This window comes from Elgaria multicarinata, chromosome 11, assembly GCF_023053635.1.
Source record: "Elgaria multicarinata webbii isolate HBS135686 ecotype San Diego chromosome 11, rElgMul1.1.pri, whole genome shotgun sequence".
Taxonomy (NCBI): Eukaryota; Metazoa; Chordata; class Lepidosauria; order Squamata; family Anguidae; genus Elgaria; species Elgaria multicarinata.
Window position 1 is genome coordinate 40378295 of NC_086181.1, and position 21872 is coordinate 40400166.

General features: G+C 44.8%; 2 protein-coding genes across 2 annotated transcripts; one reads left to right on the top strand and one right to left on the bottom strand.

Annotated features, from left to right (window-relative positions):
* Positions 1 to 2577: 2577 nt before the first annotated feature.
* On the bottom strand, positions 2578 to 7067 carry LOC134406906 (olfactory receptor 4E1-like). The gene is made up of 2 exons (XM_063138567.1): positions 7041 to 7067; positions 2578 to 3495 (listed from the first exon to the last, which is right to left on the bottom strand). Exons 1-2 carry the CDS (start codon positions 7065 to 7067, stop codon positions 2578 to 2580), a joined length of 945 nt encoding a protein of 314 aa, XP_062994637.1.
* Positions 7068 to 16996: 9929 nt separating this feature from the next.
* Positions 16997 to 17908, top strand: LOC134405844 (olfactory receptor 10D3-like). The gene has a single exon (XM_063137098.1). The coding sequence runs from the start codon at positions 16997 to 16999 to the stop codon at positions 17906 to 17908; it is 912 nt and encodes a 303-aa protein (XP_062993168.1).
* Positions 17909 to 21872: the final 3964 nt, after the last annotated feature.

Sequence of the window (21872 nt, forward strand, 5' to 3'; positions counted from 1 at the left end):
TCCCCAGCAACTGGCGTATATAGACTTACTGCCTATGATACTGGAGGTAGCACATTGCCATCAGGACTAGTAGCCATTGATAGCCTTCGCCTCCAGGAATTTATCCAACTAACCCCCTTTTAAAACCATCCAAATTGGTGGCCATCAAGATGTCTTGTGGTAGTAAATTCCGTAGTTTGACTATGTCCTGTGTGAAGAATTCCTTCCTTTTATCTCTCCTGAATCTCCCACCAATCAGCTTCATGGGGTGACCCCAAGTCCTAGTATTATGGGAGAGGAAGAAAAAATGTCTTTCTATCCACATTCTCCACACCATACATGCTTTTGTACACCTCTCATTATCCCTGCATGCTCCAACAAGCTAGCGCCTGAGGGAGCACCTTCTCCCATTTTAACCTGCCTGTTCACTGAGATCTCTGGATCAAGGCCTCCTGGTTCTTCCATCGCCTGCTCAATTCCATGTGACAGCAATTGGTGGGGCCTTTTCTGAGGTGGTGTTCCTACTACGGAATTCTCTCCCCACCCACAGAGCAAAACACAGCTTCCTTGACAGTCTTTGGGTACTCTTGACAAAGCATTGGTATAGCCAGGCATTTGCTGATTTTAATACCTCTCTTACTAGATTTACTTTGTTTTAGTTTTTATCGCTGTATTTTAATGGTTGCTATAATGCAATTTTACACTTCCTTGTGATTTGATAATGATGGGTGGTAAAATAACAACTACAACAACAACAACAAATAACAACAACAATAATAAATAACAACAGCAACAATAATAATAATATTCCCCCCCTCTTGATTGACCCAGCTGTAAAATCACCAGTTTTATAACACAAAACTGCTGTTGCACTGAAGAAAAGTTCCACATACCGGGGGAAAAGATTCTCTATCTATCTATCTATCTATCTATCTATCTATCTATCTATCTATCTATCTATCTATCTATCCATCCTATCTATCAATCCTTTGCATTATTTTAAGGACATTTAAATAACTGGACAAACTGTGTGTCCTTCCCACCCCATTCAGTTTCTTGACAATGCTACCCAGAAAGTCAGGAGACCATGGGGTGATGTGTGATGTGTGTGTGGGGGCACACAAGAGGAGATTCCCCCAAAGTAGGCAGGTGGACCTTCCATGAGTGGAGACCTTGATGGAAGGTAGAACCTGGAGCCAACCCTAAATCTGTGTGAAATGTATGATTCACCCTGACAGTGTGAAGCACAAACAGCAGGAGGTAAAGGGGTGAACCATCCTCTCCCTCAGCCCCCTTGCATGGCTAGTTCACACCCACATCTCCTGTTCTCCCAGCAAACAGGTGAATATGGTGCTGCATGCTGGCTGGTTCACACAACAAGGCAAGCCAGAGCATGGGTGGAGTGTGGGTTGAGTATGGGCTGTCATTGAATCATGGGTTGTTGTGTTGTGTGACACCAACTGTGCTAACAAACCATGGTTTGTTAACCATGAACAATCCGCAGTGGGAACCCACGGTTTGTTGTTGAGTTGTGAACTGTAGGTTGCTCATGGTTATTATATTATTATTATTATTATTATTATTATTATTATTATTATTATTATTATTATTATTATTATTATTATTCTACCCCATAGCCAAAGCCCTCAGGCGGTTTAAAATTCATAAAAACACAAAATGCAACATGATAAAAATAGTCTAAAACTTTTAACATAGAAAAATTAAAGCAATCTGGACAGCTAAAAATGATTTAAATAAACAATGAATGGGTTCACACAACACAACAGCCAACGATTCAATGACAACCCATACTCAATCTGTACTCTGGCTTGTTGTGTTGTATGACCCAGGTCATTGAGTCAACCACCTGTTTGGCAGGCATGCAGCAATCTTGATCCAGCATCGGGGCTGACTCAGGTGCTGGGTTGCAGGGTATTTTGTCCCACTCAGCACCCTTTTGTGAGTGCAGGATTTGATCAGAGGGATCCAGAAGCAAACAAAGGTAAACCCTGGATGCAGGATTCTGCTCTAGGTTCTAAATTCTACCTGTGCATAGTGATTTGCAGCCTTGACTTGATTTGCAAGTCAAGATGTGCAGCCTTGACCTGGAATTCGTGGGGTTCCATGCTTGATCCCACATTGTGTAGTGTTGCTGTGGTCACCTTTCACTGGCACTGGTGTCCTGGTCAATTTTGAAGTTCTCATTATGACCGTCCCATGGCCACGTCCCCATGGAAAGTTCAGGCAGCTGGGGTTGATCCATGTCAACCTATCAGTTCTAGCAGTTTTCAGCCCCACCAGGTGCAGGTCTTGGAGAATGCAGAATGAGTCTTAATTACCCATTCAAGACCAAGTCACCTCAAAATACTTTGCATTACAACAGGGAACAAAATATTGTTACTTGGAAAATTCATACCCCACCCGGTACTATGAGAATTGCAGCTAAGCTTAGAGGGAACAGGAATTTCTAAATGGGGTGACAGATGTCATCAGTGTCCTTGCTAATCAAAAAGTGTTGGTGCAACATCCCCATTTAGTCCTGGTTCCACTACACCACTGTTCATTGGTTTCCCAGTTTTTCCCAGTATGTCCAGGCTCTCACTCCTTCTCCGTATTCACTTTCCGGCCGAACAATTTATTGAGCGCCCGCTTCATGTCCTCATTCCTCAGTGTGTAGATAATGGGATTGAGCAATGGGGTGACAGCAGTGAAGAAGACCGACACCACTTTGTCCTCTGGCAGACTGGTGGCGGGTCGGGAATAAATGAAGATGCAGTGCCCCAGGAAGAGAGTCACCACTGTGAGGTGGGCCGCGCAGGTGGAGAGCGCCTTGCGGCGGCCTTCCACCAGACGGTTGCGGAGGGAGACCAAGATGATGCCGTAGGAGACCACCAGGACCACGAAGCAGACCACGGAGATCAGTCCTGAGTTGGAAATGATCAGGATCTCGATGACATGAGTGTTGGTGCATGCAAGCCTGAGCACCGGTGGGACATCGCAGAAGAAGTTGTCCACCTCTCGGGGACCACAGTAGGGTAGTTTGATGGTCATGCCAGTCAAGGCAAGGGAGTGAACCGTGCCACCCATCCAGATGACGCTGGCCAGTAGAAGGCAGACCTTGTGGTTCATGATGGTGAGGTAATGCATGGGGTTGCAGATGGCCACATAGCGGTCGTAGGCCATGACGGTGAGGAGGAAGATCTCGGTGCAGGCAAAGAGGTGAAGGAAGAACATCTGGGCAACACAGCCTCCAAATGAGATGGTCTTTTCCCTTGACAGGAAGTCAGCCAGCATCTTGGGCACGGTGACTGTGGTGTGGCAGACATCGATGAAAGACAGGTTGCCCAGGAAGAAATACATTGGAGTGTGGAGACTGCGGTCGTAGACTATAGTAACTATGATGAGGATGTTGCCAGCCAATGTTAGCAGGTAGGCCACCAGGAAGACGGCAAAGAGCACCTGCTGGATCTCAGGGTTACTGGAAAGGCCCACCAGGATGAACTCTGTCACCGAGGTCTGGTTTTGTGTTTCAGCGGTCCAGTTTGGGGCTGCCAAGCCTTCCATTTTTATTCTAGGGCAAAAAGAAGGGCAAAAGAATACTTGATTACCTTGCAGGTTATCCGTGAGACGTCTCAGATCCGTAATTCAAAACAATGCCAACAAGCAGGGCTGGCCCTGCCATTAGGCAGAGTGAGGCACTCACTTCAGGTGGCAAATGCCACGTGGCGGCAAGATTTTAGAGGAAAGAGCTGCGGGCCACACGGCCTGCCCTGTGCCCCCTACGCTACCTCGCTGCCTTCAGGTGCAGTGGAAGACGCTTTCCCATCACCAGTGTTGAAGAAAGCTCCAACCACCGGTCCAGTTGGCATTTGTGCATGGAATAGGAGGGGCGTCATCTTATTCTTCACCTTGGGCAGCAAAATGCTTTGGACTAGATGTACGTCGCAGGTATATAGGCTACTGAAGTTACATCATGGGAACGTTAGAAGAGGCATGCTGGATCAGACCACAGGTCCACCTAGTCCACTGTCCAGCATTCTGCTTCCCACAGTCCTCCCCCATGGTCTGCTTGCCAGCAACTAGTGGCAAATGGCCTCTGGCATATGGGGCTCCCCTATAGCCATCATGGCTAATTGCCATCAACAGACCTCCTCCATGGTCCTGCCTAGCCCTTTTTAAAGCCATCGTCCTGAAAAATACCCTTGGTCCAGTTCTTTTCTCTATCATAGCAACCTCTCTTGGAATGCAAAGTGAAGCATTGTGTGTCTGAATGCTCTGCCATGTAAAATACGCACCATGTGTAGAAAGCTAGCTTGCCAGGGGTAACAGCTCTAGCTTAACTTTCCCCTGAAGTGCTAGTTTTCCATAGTCTAGGAGCTGTTCATTTGAAGGAGCATTCAGGCATTGAATCCATCATCTGTGTCAGGTCTGCGTGTCCAAAGCAAGCGGATGGCACAGCCTTATTGGACTGTACCACTTCAAGCCCAATAAAGGTTGCACCATCCACTTATTTATTTATTTATTACATTTTTATACCGCCCAATAGCCGAAGCTCTCTGGGCGTTTCACAAAAATTAAAACCATAATAAAACAACCAACAGTCTAAAAACACAAATACAAAATACAGTATCCACTTGTTTTGAGGACACAGATCTGAGCAGCTGCAACGTTTTGCTTGGCTTAATTTTGTCCCTTGCTAACCCTCGATGCTCCCATACTTAGTAATTCCCCCCTCCCTAGCAATTGATACATTTGTAAAATCACAGAGAATTCATATTTCACAGGCAGTACCTTCTGGGAAAGGGGAGATTAAAGCCCATGATTTTTAACTAAATGAACAACTACTTAAAATTCCACCAAAAAAGAACAATCTAATAAACCTCAATACTGAAGCCCCGAACAGACAGACAGACAGACAGACAGACAGACAGACAGACAGACAGACACACACACACACACACACACACACACACACACACACACACACACACACACATTATGGAAATGCTATTGTGTTCCATTAAGAGAAGAGATGACCATATTTCCCAGCTTCCATATAGCTCAAAGGTATTGACTAATGGTCACTGATGGTCACTCGTGTTTCTTTAACTTGGATTGCAGGTCACTGTACCTGTCATAATTTATTCATTTATTTATTTATTGCATTTATACACCGCCCCATAGCCAAAGCTCTCCGGGTGGTTTACAAAAGTTAAAAACAATAAACATTAAAACAAATATACAAAGTTTAAAAACATAAAAAGCAGAAAAACACAGTATCCTTATAAAGACAGCTATTCTGGGGCCCGTTAAAAACAAACCAACTCAGCATATGTTGTTAAATGCTGTTAAATACCTGGGAGAAGAGAAAGGTCTTAACCTGGGAGCTGAAAGGAGTACTTTTGCCATTTGAATCTAGCAAGAAGAAGATGAACGAAATATCTGAATTTGAGAACTTTTGGACAAGATGCAGATTCTGGGGAACAGCACTGCCATTTCATGCAGTTTACGTTTGGGGGAACTGATATTGTTTTAAGACCAGCACCATTCATTCATTTATTCATTCATTCATTCATTCTTTTAAACTGCCTGTGACCCAAGTTCTCTGGAAAGTCTACAATACCTTAACACCACAAAATGCTAACACACAATGCATAAAAGTTAGGGTGACCCTATGGAAAGGAGGACAGGGCTCCTGTATCTTTAACAGCTGTATAGAAAAGGGTATTTCAGCAGGTGTCATTTGTATGCATGCAGCACCAGGTGAAATCCCCTCTTTATAACAACAGTTAAAGATGCAGGAGCTATACCAGAGTGACCAGATATAAAAGAGGGCAGGGCTGCATGCAGTGAGTGGTAGTGGGACAGAGGCTGCATCCACACATGCCTGTGTGTGCACATTTATACACATGCAGGCATGTGCAGGCAAAGTCACTCAGATTTTCCCGTTACCTTTCCTTTCACACACACACAGACACAGAATGAACCCAGTCACAAACTCATACCCTTAAGAAGTTAAGAAGAGCCTTGGTGGACCAGACCAAGGGTCTATCTAGTCTAGCACTCTGTTCACACAGTGCACAACCAGCTGCCTGTAGGAAACACACGAAGAGTACAAGTGCAACAGCACCCTCCCACCCATGTTCCCCAGAAACTGGTATACTTGGGCACACTGCCTCTAATACTAGAGGTAGCACATATCCATCTATAGTCTTCTCCTCCAGGAATGAATCCAACCCCCTTTTAAAGCCATCCAAATTAGTGACCATCTTGTGGTAGTGAATTCTATAATTTAACTATGTGCTGGGTGAAGAACTCCTGCCTTTTATTTGTCCTGGATCTCCCACCAATTGGGAGAACCCATGGGATGACCCCGGGTTCTAGTATTTTGAGAGAGGGAGAAAACGGTCTCCCTATCCGCATTCTCCATACTATGCATAATTTTGTACCCCTCTATTATGTCTCCCCCTACCCTCCTCTTCTCCAAGCTAAACAACCCCAGCTGCTGTAACTTTCCCTCAAAGGGGAGATGCTCCAGCCCCTTAATCATTTTAGCTGCCCTTTTCTGCACTTTCCCCAGCTCTATAATATCCTTTTTTTAGGTGTGGTGACTAGAACTACACACAGTATTTTAAGTGTGGTCGCACCATAGATTTGTGTGAAGGCAGCACGATACTGGCCGTTTTATTCTCGGTTCCTTTTCTAATTATGCCTAAAATGGAGTTTGCTCCCACCCCCCGCAACCGTATCTGCACACACACTGAAACACTCCATGATCCCCCCAATCTCAGCATGTGAGACTGGGGAGGCTTAAAACTTCCCTCCTTGGTCACTGAGATCACTTTGTACTCTCCCCTCTCCCCCATGCAAGTCAGCTGGACAAGTGTGGAGATGCAGGATTAAAACAGGGGAAAACTGTGGGTATGGAAGGCTCCCAAACTCCTGTATACCTTAAGAACATAAGAAGAGCCCTGCTGGATCAGACCAAGGGTCCATCTCATCCAGCACTCTGTTCACACAGTGGCCAACCAGCCATCAGCCAGGGACCAACAAGGCAGGACATGGTGCAACAGCACCCTCCCACCCATGTTCCCCAGAAACTGGTGCGCACAGGCTTATTGCCTTGAATACTGGAGATAGCACACAACCATCAGGGCTAGTAGTCATTGATAGACTTTTCCTCCAGGAATTTATCCAACCCGCTTTTAAAGCCATCTAAGTTGATGGCTATCTCTACATCTTGTGGTAGTGAGTTCCATAATTGAACTATGCGCTGTGTGAAGAAGTACTTCATCCTTATTTAAATCACAAGAAAGAAAAAGAAAAAAATGAAGTCAAACTGATCTAGTCTCAGTTCTTTTAGGACAAAACAGCCCTCAGTTCCTTCAGCGTTTCCTGCTTTCAAATGATTCTTAAAATGAAGACTTACTAGGTAGGTGATAGCCTCAGGTGCGGCCGCTGTTCTCCACACTCCTCAGCTCCAGAGAAGTTGAACAGCTACCAGGTTGTGCCTCTGTTTCTCTCCAAATATGTAACCTTCTGATGGTTGCATAAACACAACTTCTTGTGATGACAGCTTGTTCTGAACTTTCAGGGAGTCAACCTGCAGAGATTGGAACTCGTGACGTGGAATCACAGGGGGATTTGGTGAGGATGTGCCAAACCTTTCTGGATGGTTCCGAACTTTTGCGCAAACAGTGTCATCTTTTTCCCTTGGTACCCATGTGGCAAATGAATACGGTACCCTGCCAAGTCAGAAAACCAACAACTTATGTATTTCTTCAGATTGGATTCTCTGTTGTGCTGATAAAAAGTTCTGCGTGATTGCGCCGGCCAGTGACATAAGAATTATGGAGAAAAACCCATAAATCCTAGCTGCTGATTCCTCCCCAGTTTTAGCCAAACGACTTATCCTATAACCAGTGGCTAGTGGCTGTGTTGTCAGTGGGGACAGTGAATCTGCTCTGGGTTTCAGCCAGAACTGGTCAGAAGTCTAAAGGAGATATCTGCCCAAGTTTTCAGTCAGAAGCAGTCAGAAATTAAAGGAGCTATCCACTCTGGGATTCAGCCAGAACCGGTCAGAGCTATAGCCCCAGGGATTCAGTCAGAATCCGTGAGAACCATGGATAGCGCCTTTTTGAATTCTGAAGGACACCTGGAATGATTCACTGCTCCACTGACATTGGAAGCTACCAGCCTCCACTGCCTATAGCTGTCTTTTCTGTCGTGGTTCACTCTACATGTGTTGGATTACAGCTTCCATGCTGGCTAGGGATGATAGGAGCTGTAATCCAACACATCTGGAGGGCACCACGTTGGGGGAAGATTGCCTTATAGCCCCCTAAAAACAGTAGCTAAATTTGAGCACAGGGTTGAATGGGCAGATGCTTCATATAACTCACTATTAATCTTCTCCTGAGGACTTGGATGATGTCGATGATGACTTATACTTATGTCTTGTCTTTCATGAAGGAGCTCATGGCAGCAGAGAGGGTTTTCTCCTGTCCCCTTCATTTTATTTTTACAACAACCCTGTGGGGTAGGTGAGATGAAGAGCTAGGGACTAGCCCAAGGACACCCAGTGACCTATTCAGGCCTAGTCCAACACTCTAGGATGGAGAACATGTGATCCTCCTGACATGGTTGGACTGCAACTGCTATCATCCTTGAACATTGACCATGCTGGCTGGGGCTTATGGGAGTTGGAGTCCAATAACAACTTCCAGAGGGCTGCAGGCTCCTGACCCCCGCTCTAACCAATCTACACTACACTCAGTTAGGTGGCAGTGTTGAAAATCTAGAAGCAGCAAGATCAGAGGAAACACACTATGTTGCTGGTTTCTGCCTTACTTCCAGTAAGTAAAATAAAACAGGACCTAGCATGCTTCAAGTGACCACTAGGGGGCAGGAAAGGACCAGAAAGTTTCCATGATCATATTCATTGTCCTAAATGGCAGAATTTTTGGAAGTGTCTTCCATCTGACATCAATGGAAGACAGCAGAAAGAGTAAGCCATACTCCTGTTTTGGATATATGGATCAGATCTGGAAGACTTACACAAAATATCTTCTGAAGTTTGCCTCTTTTGGGCATTCTCCCAAGCATTTGACCTAGAATAGGAACAGATTGTATTAGCTGCAATTCGAGATAATCTGGGCTGCAATCCTATACACCCTTACCCAGGAGCAAGCCCCATAAAGCTCAATGACACTTACTCTTGAGCAGACATTTATTTATTTAGAATATTTATATACCGCTCCCCATTGAAAAAGTTTGGAGCGGTGAACAAGATTAATATATATATATATCTAGGATTGCCTAAAGGTGCAGACACCAGCTTTAATATTGACATCATCCTTGCAACCCTGTGAATGTCTACTCAGAAGTTAGTCCCACGGAGTTCAATGGGGTTTACACACAGGTAAGTGTGGTTGCTAGGGTGATCATATGAAAAGGACAACAGGGCTCCTGTATATTTAACAATTTTATAAAAAAGGGAATTTCAGCAGGTGTCATATGTATGCATGCAGCACCTGGTGAAATTCCCTCTTCATCACAACTGTTAATGCTTCAGGAGCTCTTCCCTTTTGACCAGATACAAAAGAGCGCAGGGCTCTTGCAGCTTTAACGGTTGTGATGAAGAGGGAATTTCACCAGGGGCTGCATGCATACAAATGACACCGGCTGAAATTCCCCTTTCTGTTAAAGAGACAGCAGCCCTGTCCTCCTCTTCATATGGTCACCCTACTCTAGGTGGCATACAAAGTGAAAACAGTTTAGAGAGGATAAACTATCAATAAAATACCAAAGGCAGCATAAAAATGATAAACAATTTAAAATTATAAAACAGTAATTAAACCATACAGCACAAAAACAAAATAAAATGGCCAGCAATATGATTTTAACAAGGGAAGGCTTGCCAAAATAGTAGAGTCTTAAAGGCATTCAATGAAGTCAGCAGGCAGCAGGTTTTTCCACAGCTGAGGGGCAGCAAAGGAGGTGGTCCTCTGCCAATGTCACATTAGGCAGTTTCAGAAGATGACCCCCACAAAGACTTTAAGTGGCAGGTTGGAACATAGAAGCAGTGGCGCTTCATGGAATCATAGAATCATAGAATAGCAGAGTTGGAAGGGGCCTACAAGGCCATCGAGTCCAACCCCCTGCTCAATGCAGTAATCCACCCTAAAGCATCCCTGACAGGTGGCTGTCTAGCTGCCTCTTGAAGGCCTCTAGTGTGGGAGAGTCCACCACCTCCCTAGGTAACTGGTTCCATTGTCATACTGCTCTAACAGTCAGGAATTCTTTCCTGATGTCCAGCTGGAATCTGGCTTCCTTTAACTTGAGCCCGTTATTCCGTGTCCTGCACTCTGGGAGGATCGAGGAGAGATCCTGGCCCTCCTCTGTGTGACAACCTTTTAAGTATTTGAAGAGTACTATCATGTCTCCCCTCAATCTTCTCTTCTCCAGGCTAAACATGCCCAGTTCTAATGTACCTTGCTTCCTAAGGTACCTTGGATCTAGATCATGTAGGGCTTTAAAGCTAAAACCAGCACTTCAGATTTTGCCTGAGAACAAATTGGCAGTTTTGGGTGTGTGTGTGTCATTCCGGGTTACATTTCCCAATGTAACCCGGGATGGTAAATGCTCCACAGTCTCAAATTGTGAACTGCTTTTGGATCTTGCATGAAACGTGAATGACTGAATTTAAATTGCCTATCCCCAAAGTCGGAAGGAATATCTATCTATCTATCTATCTATCTATCTATCTATCTATCTATCTATCTATCTATCTATCATCTCTCTCTCTCTCTCTCTCTCTCATAAATTCCAAAACTGATCATGTAGAACACCCATGAGTCATTTCTGCTTTCAACTTTAAGTGGCGGCGGGATCAACGTGAGAAAAAAACATCAATGATGATGTTGGTTTGTGGTATGCTGATGTCAGTGTAAACAGCTGGGCTCTTTGTGGCAGCTCAGGAAGGAACCTCTCCTTCAGCCGCTCCTCAAGAGGGTCAGATAGATGGGCCTGTTAAAGAGTTAGGTGTGGCTGGGCATCCTCCTCATTTCAGGCAGACCAACGGCAGATGGTTGCTCCTAACCTCCATCAGAAGGATGTTCTCCACTCTTCTCTGCTTCATCCTTGGTGAGCCAGCTTTTGAATCTAACCCTTGTAGGGCAACGTATCTGCTAGATTTGGACAAAGCTGGTAGGAGCAAATGTAGCTCAGTTTCTTTTTCAACAGAGTCAAAGGGAGTAGGGATGTTTCCTGGTGGTAGATCCTCCGCGTTGTATGCTGAAGGTCCCAGTTTTGATCCTCGGCATCTCCAGCTCAGGGTGGAAAAAGTCCTGCCTGAATCTCTGGAAGAGCCACCACTATTCAGTATCAACCATACTGGACTAGATGGACCCATGATCTGACTCAGTATAAGGTTGCTTCCTATGTTCTTCCAGCGTCTTGGTATTGTTCTCAGCTGCACTGACTGAATGCTGATTCAGACTTCAATTGCTTTCATTGCAAAGATCAGTTAGTTACATCTCACAGCTCTAGTTCAATATCTTATGTGTGTTAAACATGGGGCTCATCTACACCAAGCAGGATATTCCACTATGAAAGTGGTATGAAAGCAGTATATAAAAGGCAGGAGCCACACTACTGCTTTATAGTGGTATTGAAGTGCACTGACAACTGTTGGGGCCCATGACACATACCATATACTGCTTTCGTACCACCTTCATAGTGGAATATCCTGCTTGGTGTTGATGAGTCCATGGAGTCACCATGTGTTGGGTCAGGCCCATTAAATGCAATATTTAGGGATGGATGGATCTGTCAACTTCAGTTCCTCATTTTTTCCATTGGGTTGTCCTGACCGTGGATCATTAAATAATTTGAAAAGCATTCACACCAAAACGTGTACGCATTTTTGGGTGCACTTCTCTTCTGTGCATTTTGGTACGCAATTTTGACTGATATGCAAAAAAAATTGTGAGCCATTTTCCTAAGAAAATTCATTTTTTAAATGTGATTATCACCAATGTATGCATTTTCGTCTGCATCGTTTGTTTGGTGATCTCAGTAGCGAAATTCGCAGAAATGCGAATTTCAAAGGAAAAACCGAGTTTCGATTTGGGTAGTGGTTTGGAAATGCAAAATTAGGTTGGTTGATCTGAATGTATTTCTTCCCCATCTCTACTAGTATTGTCTACTGTGGACTGGGAGATGCTCTTCAGGGGCCATGGCTAGACCAGGCCTATATCCTGAGATTGTCCCGGGATCATTCCTGTGCATGCAAATGACACACAGGGAGTCCCGGGAGCAGGCAGGGATGACCCCTCCATTTGTCTGGGATAATCCTTAGGTCTAGCTAAGGCCAGGGTCTCCAACAGAGCTCCTGGACACCTCCCACCACCTGCCACCCCAAATCCTTTTAACTGAAGATAGCTGGGATTGAACCTGGGGCCTAAAATGCTCGCTCTGTCCTCTGTTCAACTTCTGATGTTCTGTTTCTCTGTTCACACAGTAGCTCCAACTGTTCTCATGGGCCAAGTTTTCCAACCTAAGCAACTTATCTACACCGAAGGAGACAAGATCTCGATCAACTGTACTCAGAACATTACCAGCCATGACAATATGTATTGGTACAAACAGAAATCCCAACAGGATGGCGGTATCCTGACTTTGCTGGGATATGGATATGAAGGAAACTCTGCCCAAGCTGGAGATTTCAAAATGGATGTGATCAAAAGTTCTCGCTTCACCAGGCTAACAAGAGATGCGGCAAGACTGAGTGATGTAGGAGTATACTTCTGTGCTGTGAGAGACACAGTGGAAAGAAGGCAGTTGTTGTCAGTACAAAAACTTCCAGCCTACTCACCGCATGAACCTGTTGAATGAATTGAATCATATCCGATTGGCATTAAGTCTTACGTTTTGGTGCCAGCTGAAGACCTCTTTGTTCATCCAGGCTTTTGACCGAATTTGTTTTACTGTATCATACAAACTGTTATTTATCTGTGCTACTGTTTTCCCCTTTTTGATTGGATTTTTTGGTTATTTTTTGTGGGGGCCAATGCTGTATGATTTTATTGTGTTTTGGGATGTTTTTGAATAAAAAGAGTCTAATAAATTCCATAAATGAATACAAAATAAATAAATAATAGTGTATACGGCTGTTCATTTTTTCATTTATTACATTTCTATATCACCCAAGAGCCAAAACTCACTGGGCAGTTTACAAAGATTAAAAACCTTAAAAATACAATATTGTAATAATATATGCATTGTAAAATACAGTTTTGCAATATAATATAAAAACCTATCTATACACACACACACACACACACATGGTTTTTCTTATGACTAGATGTGCAGTTGATAATTGTGGGATTTAGAGTGCAATCCTGTGCATGTTTAGAAAGAAAGAAATCCTACAACTCCCAGCATTCCCCAGCTGGGAATGCTGGCTGGGGAATGCTGGGAATTGTAGGATTTCATTTTACTGCCTAAACATGCATAGGATTGCACCCATAGCCCGTGAGCTTCCTTGTGGGTTGGGTATACTGGACCTTCAAGGTGTGATAAACATGTTTTATTATGAAGTGGGCAGGCTTTGCATTTGTGGGCTCTGTTTTGATTTTGACTAACATCTTGAGGTCTAGTATCTGGAGCCAAAATTTAAAACAAGGGATTGTAGGGGAAGCAGAGTGCATGAATCACATGAAGAAAAATCCCAGGTTCCACTCCCTGGCATCTTAAGTTAAAAGGTTCAGGTGATGAGAGAGACTTCTGTTTGAGACCTCTACCTGACAGGTACTCTCCAGGTAGACGATATTGGGCTAGACAGACAAAAATACTGACTGTATGCAAGGCAGCTTTCTCTGTGAGAGTTTGGGAGTCTTCTTGTCTAATAAGTATGATAGATGCATGAGATGTAGAGTTTCCTTTGCAGTCTTACATGCACAGGGTTGGAGGGCACCTTCAAAGGTCATCCAGTCAACCCCCCTGCTAATGCAGAAAAACCATTACTGCAGCATCCTTGGCAGGTGGCCATCCAGGGGTTGAAAACCTCTGTCCCTCGGAGTGTTGATGGACTCCATTGCCCATCAGTCTGCATCAATATGGCCAATGGTCAGGGAAGATGGGAGTTGTACTTCAAGAGCATCTGAAGTGCACAGGTCTCACCTTCTGCTCTATAGGAAAAGGAGTGTGACAATATGATAGTGAGAATCAATGGGTCAGATCCTGATTTAATCATACTTAGAGCAGACCCATTGAAAACAATGGGACTTAAGTTAGCCATTTCCAGGGGCCATCTGCACACAGTTCGACTCCAAGTAGCAACAGTACATTGGTATCAATGCTGAGGAGTTTAGAAAGTTATTGCTGGTGCAAAACATAACAAAGGTCCCCATGCAATTTGAACCCACCCACCCTGGTTTACAAAAGTGCTGTAACGGCTGAGAACACACAGCCCTTAAGTGCATTCATTCCTAGCTCTGAAGATGGCTTAATAACTTTTGTAGAGGGTGGTAGTGGGATCCACAAACCTCTAAAGCCCTCAGCCCCCAGGACTAGTTAGACAGTTGTGCCCTCAGAGAAGGTTAGCTTACAATCCTCATTGTAGGAAGCCCATTCATTAACTTATCAAAACAACTGATGCAACACCGTTGGTGAATTCGTCACTGAGTTCTACTATGAGAGAGGAGGGCTCTGATTTCTCCAGAGCCTCAAGTCCCAACTGAAGGATGCAGAAGACATATAGATGCTCCCCTAAGACTGAGTTCATTAAGGCTTCCTGAACCCGCCATGCCTTAATTCTCCATCATCTACATGTGCAGCGTAAGAGAACGTCTCTTTTGTCTACCTGCTTCTCTTTGGTTCTTCTTTCTTTGTTCTTAATGCTTGTTTTCATATCATCCCTTCCTTATTAGAAAGTTCCAGTTTTCCAGCTGCTACCAGGGCTTATTATTTATAGAACTTGTAAATTGGTGAAGTCCCTTAAACTATCTATGGGGTTCTCCCTAACAACCTAGCCTTTGATGAAGGTTGCTCCCTGTTTTAGAGATGGGGCAAGTAAAGCCAAGAGGTTGGGTCAAGGCAACATAAATGACTCTGTGGCAGTGAAAGGAATGGAAGAAACACAAGTGTCTCAGATTATTTAATTTATTTATTTTAAAAAAATGTATACTTCACATCTAAGAAAGGTTCCGGAGTGGTGAACATAAGGTAAAACGATGAAAAGATTAAAACACTGTATTAAAATGGTTCTTTTTAAAAGAGAATACCATTAAAATACCAATAAAACCCGTGGCTGGTCAATCAAGGAATGCTTCGTGGAATAGGAATGTTTTAGGAGGTGCTGAAAGCAATGCAGTGTTGGCACCTGCCTGACCTCCAGGGGCAGGGAGTTCCAAAGAAAAGGGGCCACCACACTGAGGGCTCTTCTCTGGGTGTACTCCAATTGGGCCATAGATTCAGGATGCATTTGGGACTTGGACCTTTTCTAGCACAGTATTGATCTCCAGTGGAATTATTCTGGAATGATTCCGTGGTGCATCTTGAATGTAGACTATGGTGTCAAAATTGATATAATCAAGGAGTGGGTGAATCAATTTTTCGGGGTGTGTGTGCTTTCTGAATTTTTTTCCAAGCACAAGTTCATAGTATCCTGTTTCCATATCATTTGCGGACTTTTTTTTTTAAAAAAAGTTCTGCATGAAGATTTGTGTGCAGTTTTGTGTACCCTGAAATGTTTGTATACCATGTTCCCTAATATATCCTATATTTAATTATTTTTGTTTCATCTACATCCCACCTTTCCTCTAAGATGCCCAACATGGCTTACATGGCCCTCCTCCTCCTCCTCCTCCTCCTCTCCATCCTCATAATATCCCTGTGAGGTAGGTTCGGACAGGTAGGTCAGTGACTGGCCCAAAGTCACCCAGTGAGCTACATGGCTGAGTGGGTAGGTGGGTGCTATAATCCATACTCTCTGTTTAAGCTTTCCTTTAGCTCTGTAGACACACATTCCATGGTAAGTAGACCTGTGGTTACCTAGATAGAAGCGTATTATTTAGCATTAGATAGGTTGACCTGGATCTTTAACAGGGCTCCTGCATCTTTAACAGTTGTATTGAAAAGAGAATTTCAGCAGGTGTCATTTGTATATATGGAGAACCTGGTGAAATTCCCTCTTCTTCACAATAGTTAAAGCTGTAGGAGCTATACTGTAGTGACCAGATTTAAGAGGGCAGGGTATCTGCAGCTTTAACTGGTGTGATGAATAGGAAGATCCGCCAGGTTCTCCATATATACAAATGGCACCTGTGGAAATTTCCTCTTCAATACAACTGTTAAAGATAGAGGAGCCCTGTCCTCCTTTTCGTATGGTCACCCTAGCGTTAAAACAGCCATGGATTGGTTGGAGGGCCACCAATTTGGATGGCTTTAAAAGGAGGTTGGTTAAATTCCTGGAGGATAAGGCTATTAATAGTCTTGATGGCTAAGTGTTACCTCTGGTATCACAGGCAGTAAACCTATATACACCAATTGCTGGGGAACTTGAGTGGGAGGGTGCTGTTGTACTGTGTCCCACTTGTGGGTCCCTGGATCCTTGTCTGATCAACCATGGCACTTCTTAGGTTCTTATGAGAAGATACTCTACCATCTGTTGGGTTGGATTCAGTTTTAAGCTGGATCAACTGCACTGGTGGAAGCAGACTTCCCTGTCCCCTGTTCCCCATCTCAGTCCCTCCAGCCCCCTGAATATGCTACAGGGAGAATCAGGGGTGAGCTGTGGTGGAGAGGAGGATCCCTCAAAATTGTGTGGAGGGATCTTGTGCAAGTGAAGTCATTCCCTCATGGAAAACAGATGCTGGAGCCAGCCCATTGTGTACTTTTAGGGAGCCATGCAATAACTAAATAGCCTACCTGCAGTTTTGGGTGAAAAAAAATGACCAAGATTGTATGTGTGTTTTTCTTAATACCCCTTAGTGATGTGTTGGTTGGTTTTGAAATGCCCAACCACACAGTGATCCTGGAATTCATTCTCCTTGGAATCCCCCACACCGAAGGCCTCCATAATATCCTGTTCGCCGTCTTTTTATCCTTCTACCTTGTCACTTTGCTCGGCAACATACTCATCCTGTCTGCAATCCTTTCTGATGCTCGCCTCCATACGCCCATGTACTGGTTCCTCTGCAACCTCTCTGTGGTCGATCTCGGCTTCTCCTCCATCAGCACTCCAAAGTTCCTGGCCAACCTCTGGGCAGGGAGCAGAACCATCTCCTTGGGCGGTTGCATGTGCCAAGTGTTCTTCTACCACTTCCTGGGCAGCACCGAGTGCCTCCTCTACACTGTCATGGCCTACGATCGCTATGCCGCCATCTGCCACCCCTTGAGGTACACTGTCATAATGAACCGGAAAGTATGCACCCTTTTGGCCGCTGGCGCGTGGTTCACCAGTTCGTTCCATGCCACCATCTTGACCAGTCTGACCTTCACGTTGCCTTACTGCGGGTCCAACAAGGTGGACTATTTCTTGTGCGACATTTTCCCCGTGGTCAAGTTGGCATGCGCAGACACGTACGTGATAGAGACGGTGAGCTTCACCAACATCGGTGTGGTGCCCATGGCTTGCTTCTTCCTCATTCTCACATCCTACATTAGAATTGCCATCTCCGTACTGAGGATGCGCTCGGCAGAAAGCCGGCGCAAGGCGGCGTCCACTTGTGCATCGCATTTGACAGTGGTTTGCTTCTTTTTTGGACCTTGCGCCCTTCTCTACACCCAGCCGTCCCTGAGCGATGTGCTAGCCACACCGATCCAAATTTTCTGCAATGTCGTCACCCCGATGTTGAACCCTGTCATCTACACTTTGCGGAACAAGGAGGTTCAGGCAGCATTCAGAAAGATGCAAGGTGGTTAGACTATTTATTTTGAAAAGGGGCAATAATAATAATTAGGAAGTGAACATTCTTCCCACCTCTAGATGGCATGATATGATAACGTCAGGACAAATTGAGACTGTAATGAAAATGTTATATATTTAGGATTAGAGCAAACAGATGTAAGGGTGAGAGGCAAGACATGTTTACTACTGGAAATCTTTTATTATTCCTGAACAACAGAAGCTTGTGAGACCAAACAAAATTGGGAAGGGACCATTTGAGTCAGTGTGGTGTGGTGACTAGAGCACCTTTCCCCAACGTGGTGTCCCCATGCTGGCTGGAGATGATGGAGGTTGTAGTGCAACAGAACGGGAGGTCACCAGGATGAAGAAGCCTGTGTTAAAAAGTCTGTCAAGAACCCACAAAGCCCCCACAAAGTTTGATGGGTGATCTTGGACCAATCATCTCTTTCTTATCGGATCCACCTGAGAAGGCTGTTGTGAGGATAAAAGGAGGACACAGAACATGGGTAATCCTGAGGGTAAATCTATAATATAAACACACTTGCTGGTGAATACTTTCAACACTTGTCTGATGAAAATTGTTGCCCTGAACACCCAACTAGGTTGGCTGAAGTAGTAAGTGTTGCTCTGCAAGGAAGTATAGTGGGAGATTTTATTGAGAGTGGGATGTCCACTCCAATTTAGAAGAAACCCAATTGCATGTGCCACAATTCTTCTAGCATGGGGGTGCAGATTAGAAAAGAGACCAATTCAGGTTTCCATGGTAGTGATTGTGGTGGGGAAGGGACTTCTAAGTATCTTTGAACTTGTCTTAATATGGCTACTGAAAATGGTAGAACATATTGACCCATTCAATGAAGGAAAAATGACTTCTGTCATGTGAATGTTCACCAATATGTGGTAAACATAAGAACATAGGAAGACTGGATCTTCTAGCTCAGCCTTCCCCAACTTGGTGCCCTCCACATATCTTGGACTACAACTCCCATCACTCCCAGCTAGCATGACCACTGCCTTCTGTAAAGCAGGTCATATGACTACTTCCATCTCTGTGTTGTTTAGATTTGAGTTACATTTTCATAGAATCATAGAATTGTTGAATTGGAAGGGACCACAAGAATCACCTAGTCCAACCTTCGGCCATGATGAGTTCAGGAGAGGGCAAGCGCAAAGCAGCCTCCACATGTGCCTCACATCTTTTGGTGGTCAGCTTTTTCTTCGGACCCTGTGCCTTGATTTACACCCAGCCATCTCTGAGTGGAGTTCTGGTCACCCCAGTGCAGATTTTCGGCAATGTCATTACACCCATGCTCAACCCAGTCATCTGTGCTCTCTGGAACAAGGAAGTGAAAGAAGCTTTGAAGAAACTAATGTGGAGGCAGACAGTCCCACAGTTAACTGCACATTAAGGAACATCATGTTCCAAATGTATGCACACAAGGAATAAACATATTGGCCTGTCATGCAGCTTCCTCTTTGAATCTAATCATAAATTTATTATTTGTATTAGCCAGTGTGGCGTAGTGGCTAAAGTGTCGGACTGGGAATCAGAAGATCCGGGTTCTAGTCCCCGCTTGGCATTGGAAGCTCACTGGGTTACTTTGGGCCAGTCACAGACTCTCAGCCCAACCCACCTCACAGGGTTGTTGTTGTGAGGATAAAATGGAGAGGAGGAGGATTATGTTTGCCACCTTGGGTTCCACTCCCTTTGAAAAAGGCAGAGTCAATCCTTGACTTTTTCAAATCAGAGCATCACGGGGAAGCCCTGTGATGGCTGTGAAGCTGTGCCGGTGTCGTCTAACCGACAGGGCACAAATCCACAGCCACTTGCTGGGGCTTGCTTCCTGCGTCTCTTCCGCTTCTGCAATGAGCTGTAATTACACAAGGAAGAGAGCAGGAAGAGAGCAGGAAGAGAGCAGCGACCACATAGCTTGTACAGGCTCAATGCAGTTTAATGGGACACTGCCCTCTGGTGGGCATTTTATAGCACAACTTCTCCTGCATCTGGCAGGAAATAGCAACAAATATCGCTATAGCACAGAAAAGTCAGATTTTTGGTGTGTGTGTGTCTTATGTTGTGATGGAAAAAAGAGCAAAAGGAGTAGGAGGATCACTGCATCATCAAAATGACCTACAAGTCAGTAAGTGGCCAGTCATGAGTGTGCTATAAAACATTCATCTGTAGAAGCTCCAAATTGGTTGGATCTGGACAAAGTTAGAAGTGCTTATTTCCCATTGAAATCAATTTGAAAAGTTAGTTGATTCTATTTGAAATCCCTCTGATTTCAGCGGGACCTAAAGGCAGGGTGAGTATGAAGGGTACGGATGTCTAGGTACCTGCCAGGCTCCCACACCCCAGCAGTGGCATACTGACAGAAGTCCTCTGGACTTGCTCCTTCTGTTCCCCTTTGCAACCTGCTTGTTCACCTGCCGCTTGCTCTGGCCCAGACAGTGGCAGTGGTGAGAACGCGGAGCAGGAGATGCCACGGCCTACTTGCTCATTGGCTCTCTGCCTGGGGAGCATGCAAGTAGGAGCAATGATGAGAAAGAGGAGGAGGAGGAGGAAAGAGCAGCTGGTGGCAATTGTCGTGTACTATAGCGGCTCCAGCTTTCTCTGGAAGACGAATGAGGCAAAGTGTTAGGCAATTTACAAAGCTTTATTGCAAGCAATAAACACTTCTGTAACACAAACTAGGCACCTTCTGTGAAACTCCCCCTTAGGCAAAAACTATGCAAACTAAGCAAGACAATTGTTCATTCAAAGAAAAGAAAAGGCTTTTCAAATATCCATAACTTCAAGGTGGTTGATGCGTGGGCGATTTCTCATGCAATCTGTCTGCCTGTCTCTTTGCTGCTAACCTCGCTGAACGTTTTAGTTTCCAGCGATTCCTAGCATCTAGTAAGGTTTCTGAATGCTCACCCCTGGAAGTTGACTCCCTGTCCCCTGAAGGCATAGAATTTGGCCTTGAAGAGATAGACTCTGGAGGGGGCAGATTTTCAGCTGAAGCCTCTCCTGTATGAACCTCCTCCCCCACTGGCTCGGTGTCTTCTGAGTCTGAATCTGTTTCTGATTGATTACCTGCATCACCTGCTCCCAATACAGGAGAAGTAGGTGCTATACATGACAGCAATGGTGGTGAGAAGGTAGACTCACTTAGGAATGGGGGCATTGGGGATGTCTTGAGCCTCAAAATCCTGGAGTCAGCATTGAGCAGCACTTCTTGTTGTATATCTCCAGTGCTGGTGGTATTCAGAGTTACTGCTATGGTGGCCATTTACACATCTCCAAAAAGGGGGACATGCCTCATCCCAGAAGAGGACAAAAGAGGACATTGGTTTGCATGAAGTTGCACTGATACAGTATGTTGCTAATTGATACATAGGCCATGGCTAGACAAGGGCTTATTCCGGGGATCATCCCGGGGTCGTCCCTGTGCGTTCACATGATGCATTGCACAGTGGATCCCAGGAACAGGGAGGGATGATCCCTTCCTTTCCCTGGGATATGGCCGTACACTTCTAGCCTGCTTTTTCCGTGGTCTTGGGATGATCCTGAGACCACAGGATGTGTGTCCGTGCATTGAGGTTTGTTCTGGATCCTCATGAGTAACCATAAGGAGCCAGGAGCTGGGCACAGGGCACAGAGCTCATCAGGAGCTCTGTGCCCATCAGGGGTGGGTGGGGGAGGGCTGTTGGATCCTGGAATGGATCAGTTTTACTTTATTCCTGAGCTTTAGTATGCCCATTGGCAGAAGACACGAAGAAGACATGAAGAAATACTTTTAAATGTCAAGGCCAGCATCTGGACAATGTATTGAATTATTGGTGGCATGGGATGTTTAGTCAATTAGTCAATTAGTGGCCGGGATGACTGTACAGTTTTTGCACTATATATATAGCTCTGTGTTGTGTATGTTATCATTACCATTATCATTACTGCTACTGCTGTTATCAGATGTGATCATTGTGAGTATGTGTG

What these genes read in the sequence shown, in the direction of transcription:
- LOC134406906 (XM_063138567.1), bottom strand. Translation starts at nt 7,067, where the DNA reads ATGGGTGGGAGGGTGCTGTTGCACCAT. An exon ending in GGAGGGTGCTGTTGCACCAT is followed by an intron (nt 3,496 to 7,040) that starts GTCCTGCCTTGT and finishes ACACAAAACCAG; the next exon opens with ACCTCGGTGACAGAGTTCAT.
- LOC134405844 (XM_063137098.1), top strand. Translation starts at nt 16,997, where the DNA reads ATGCCCAACCACACAGTGATCCTGGAATTCATTCTCCTTGGAATCCCC.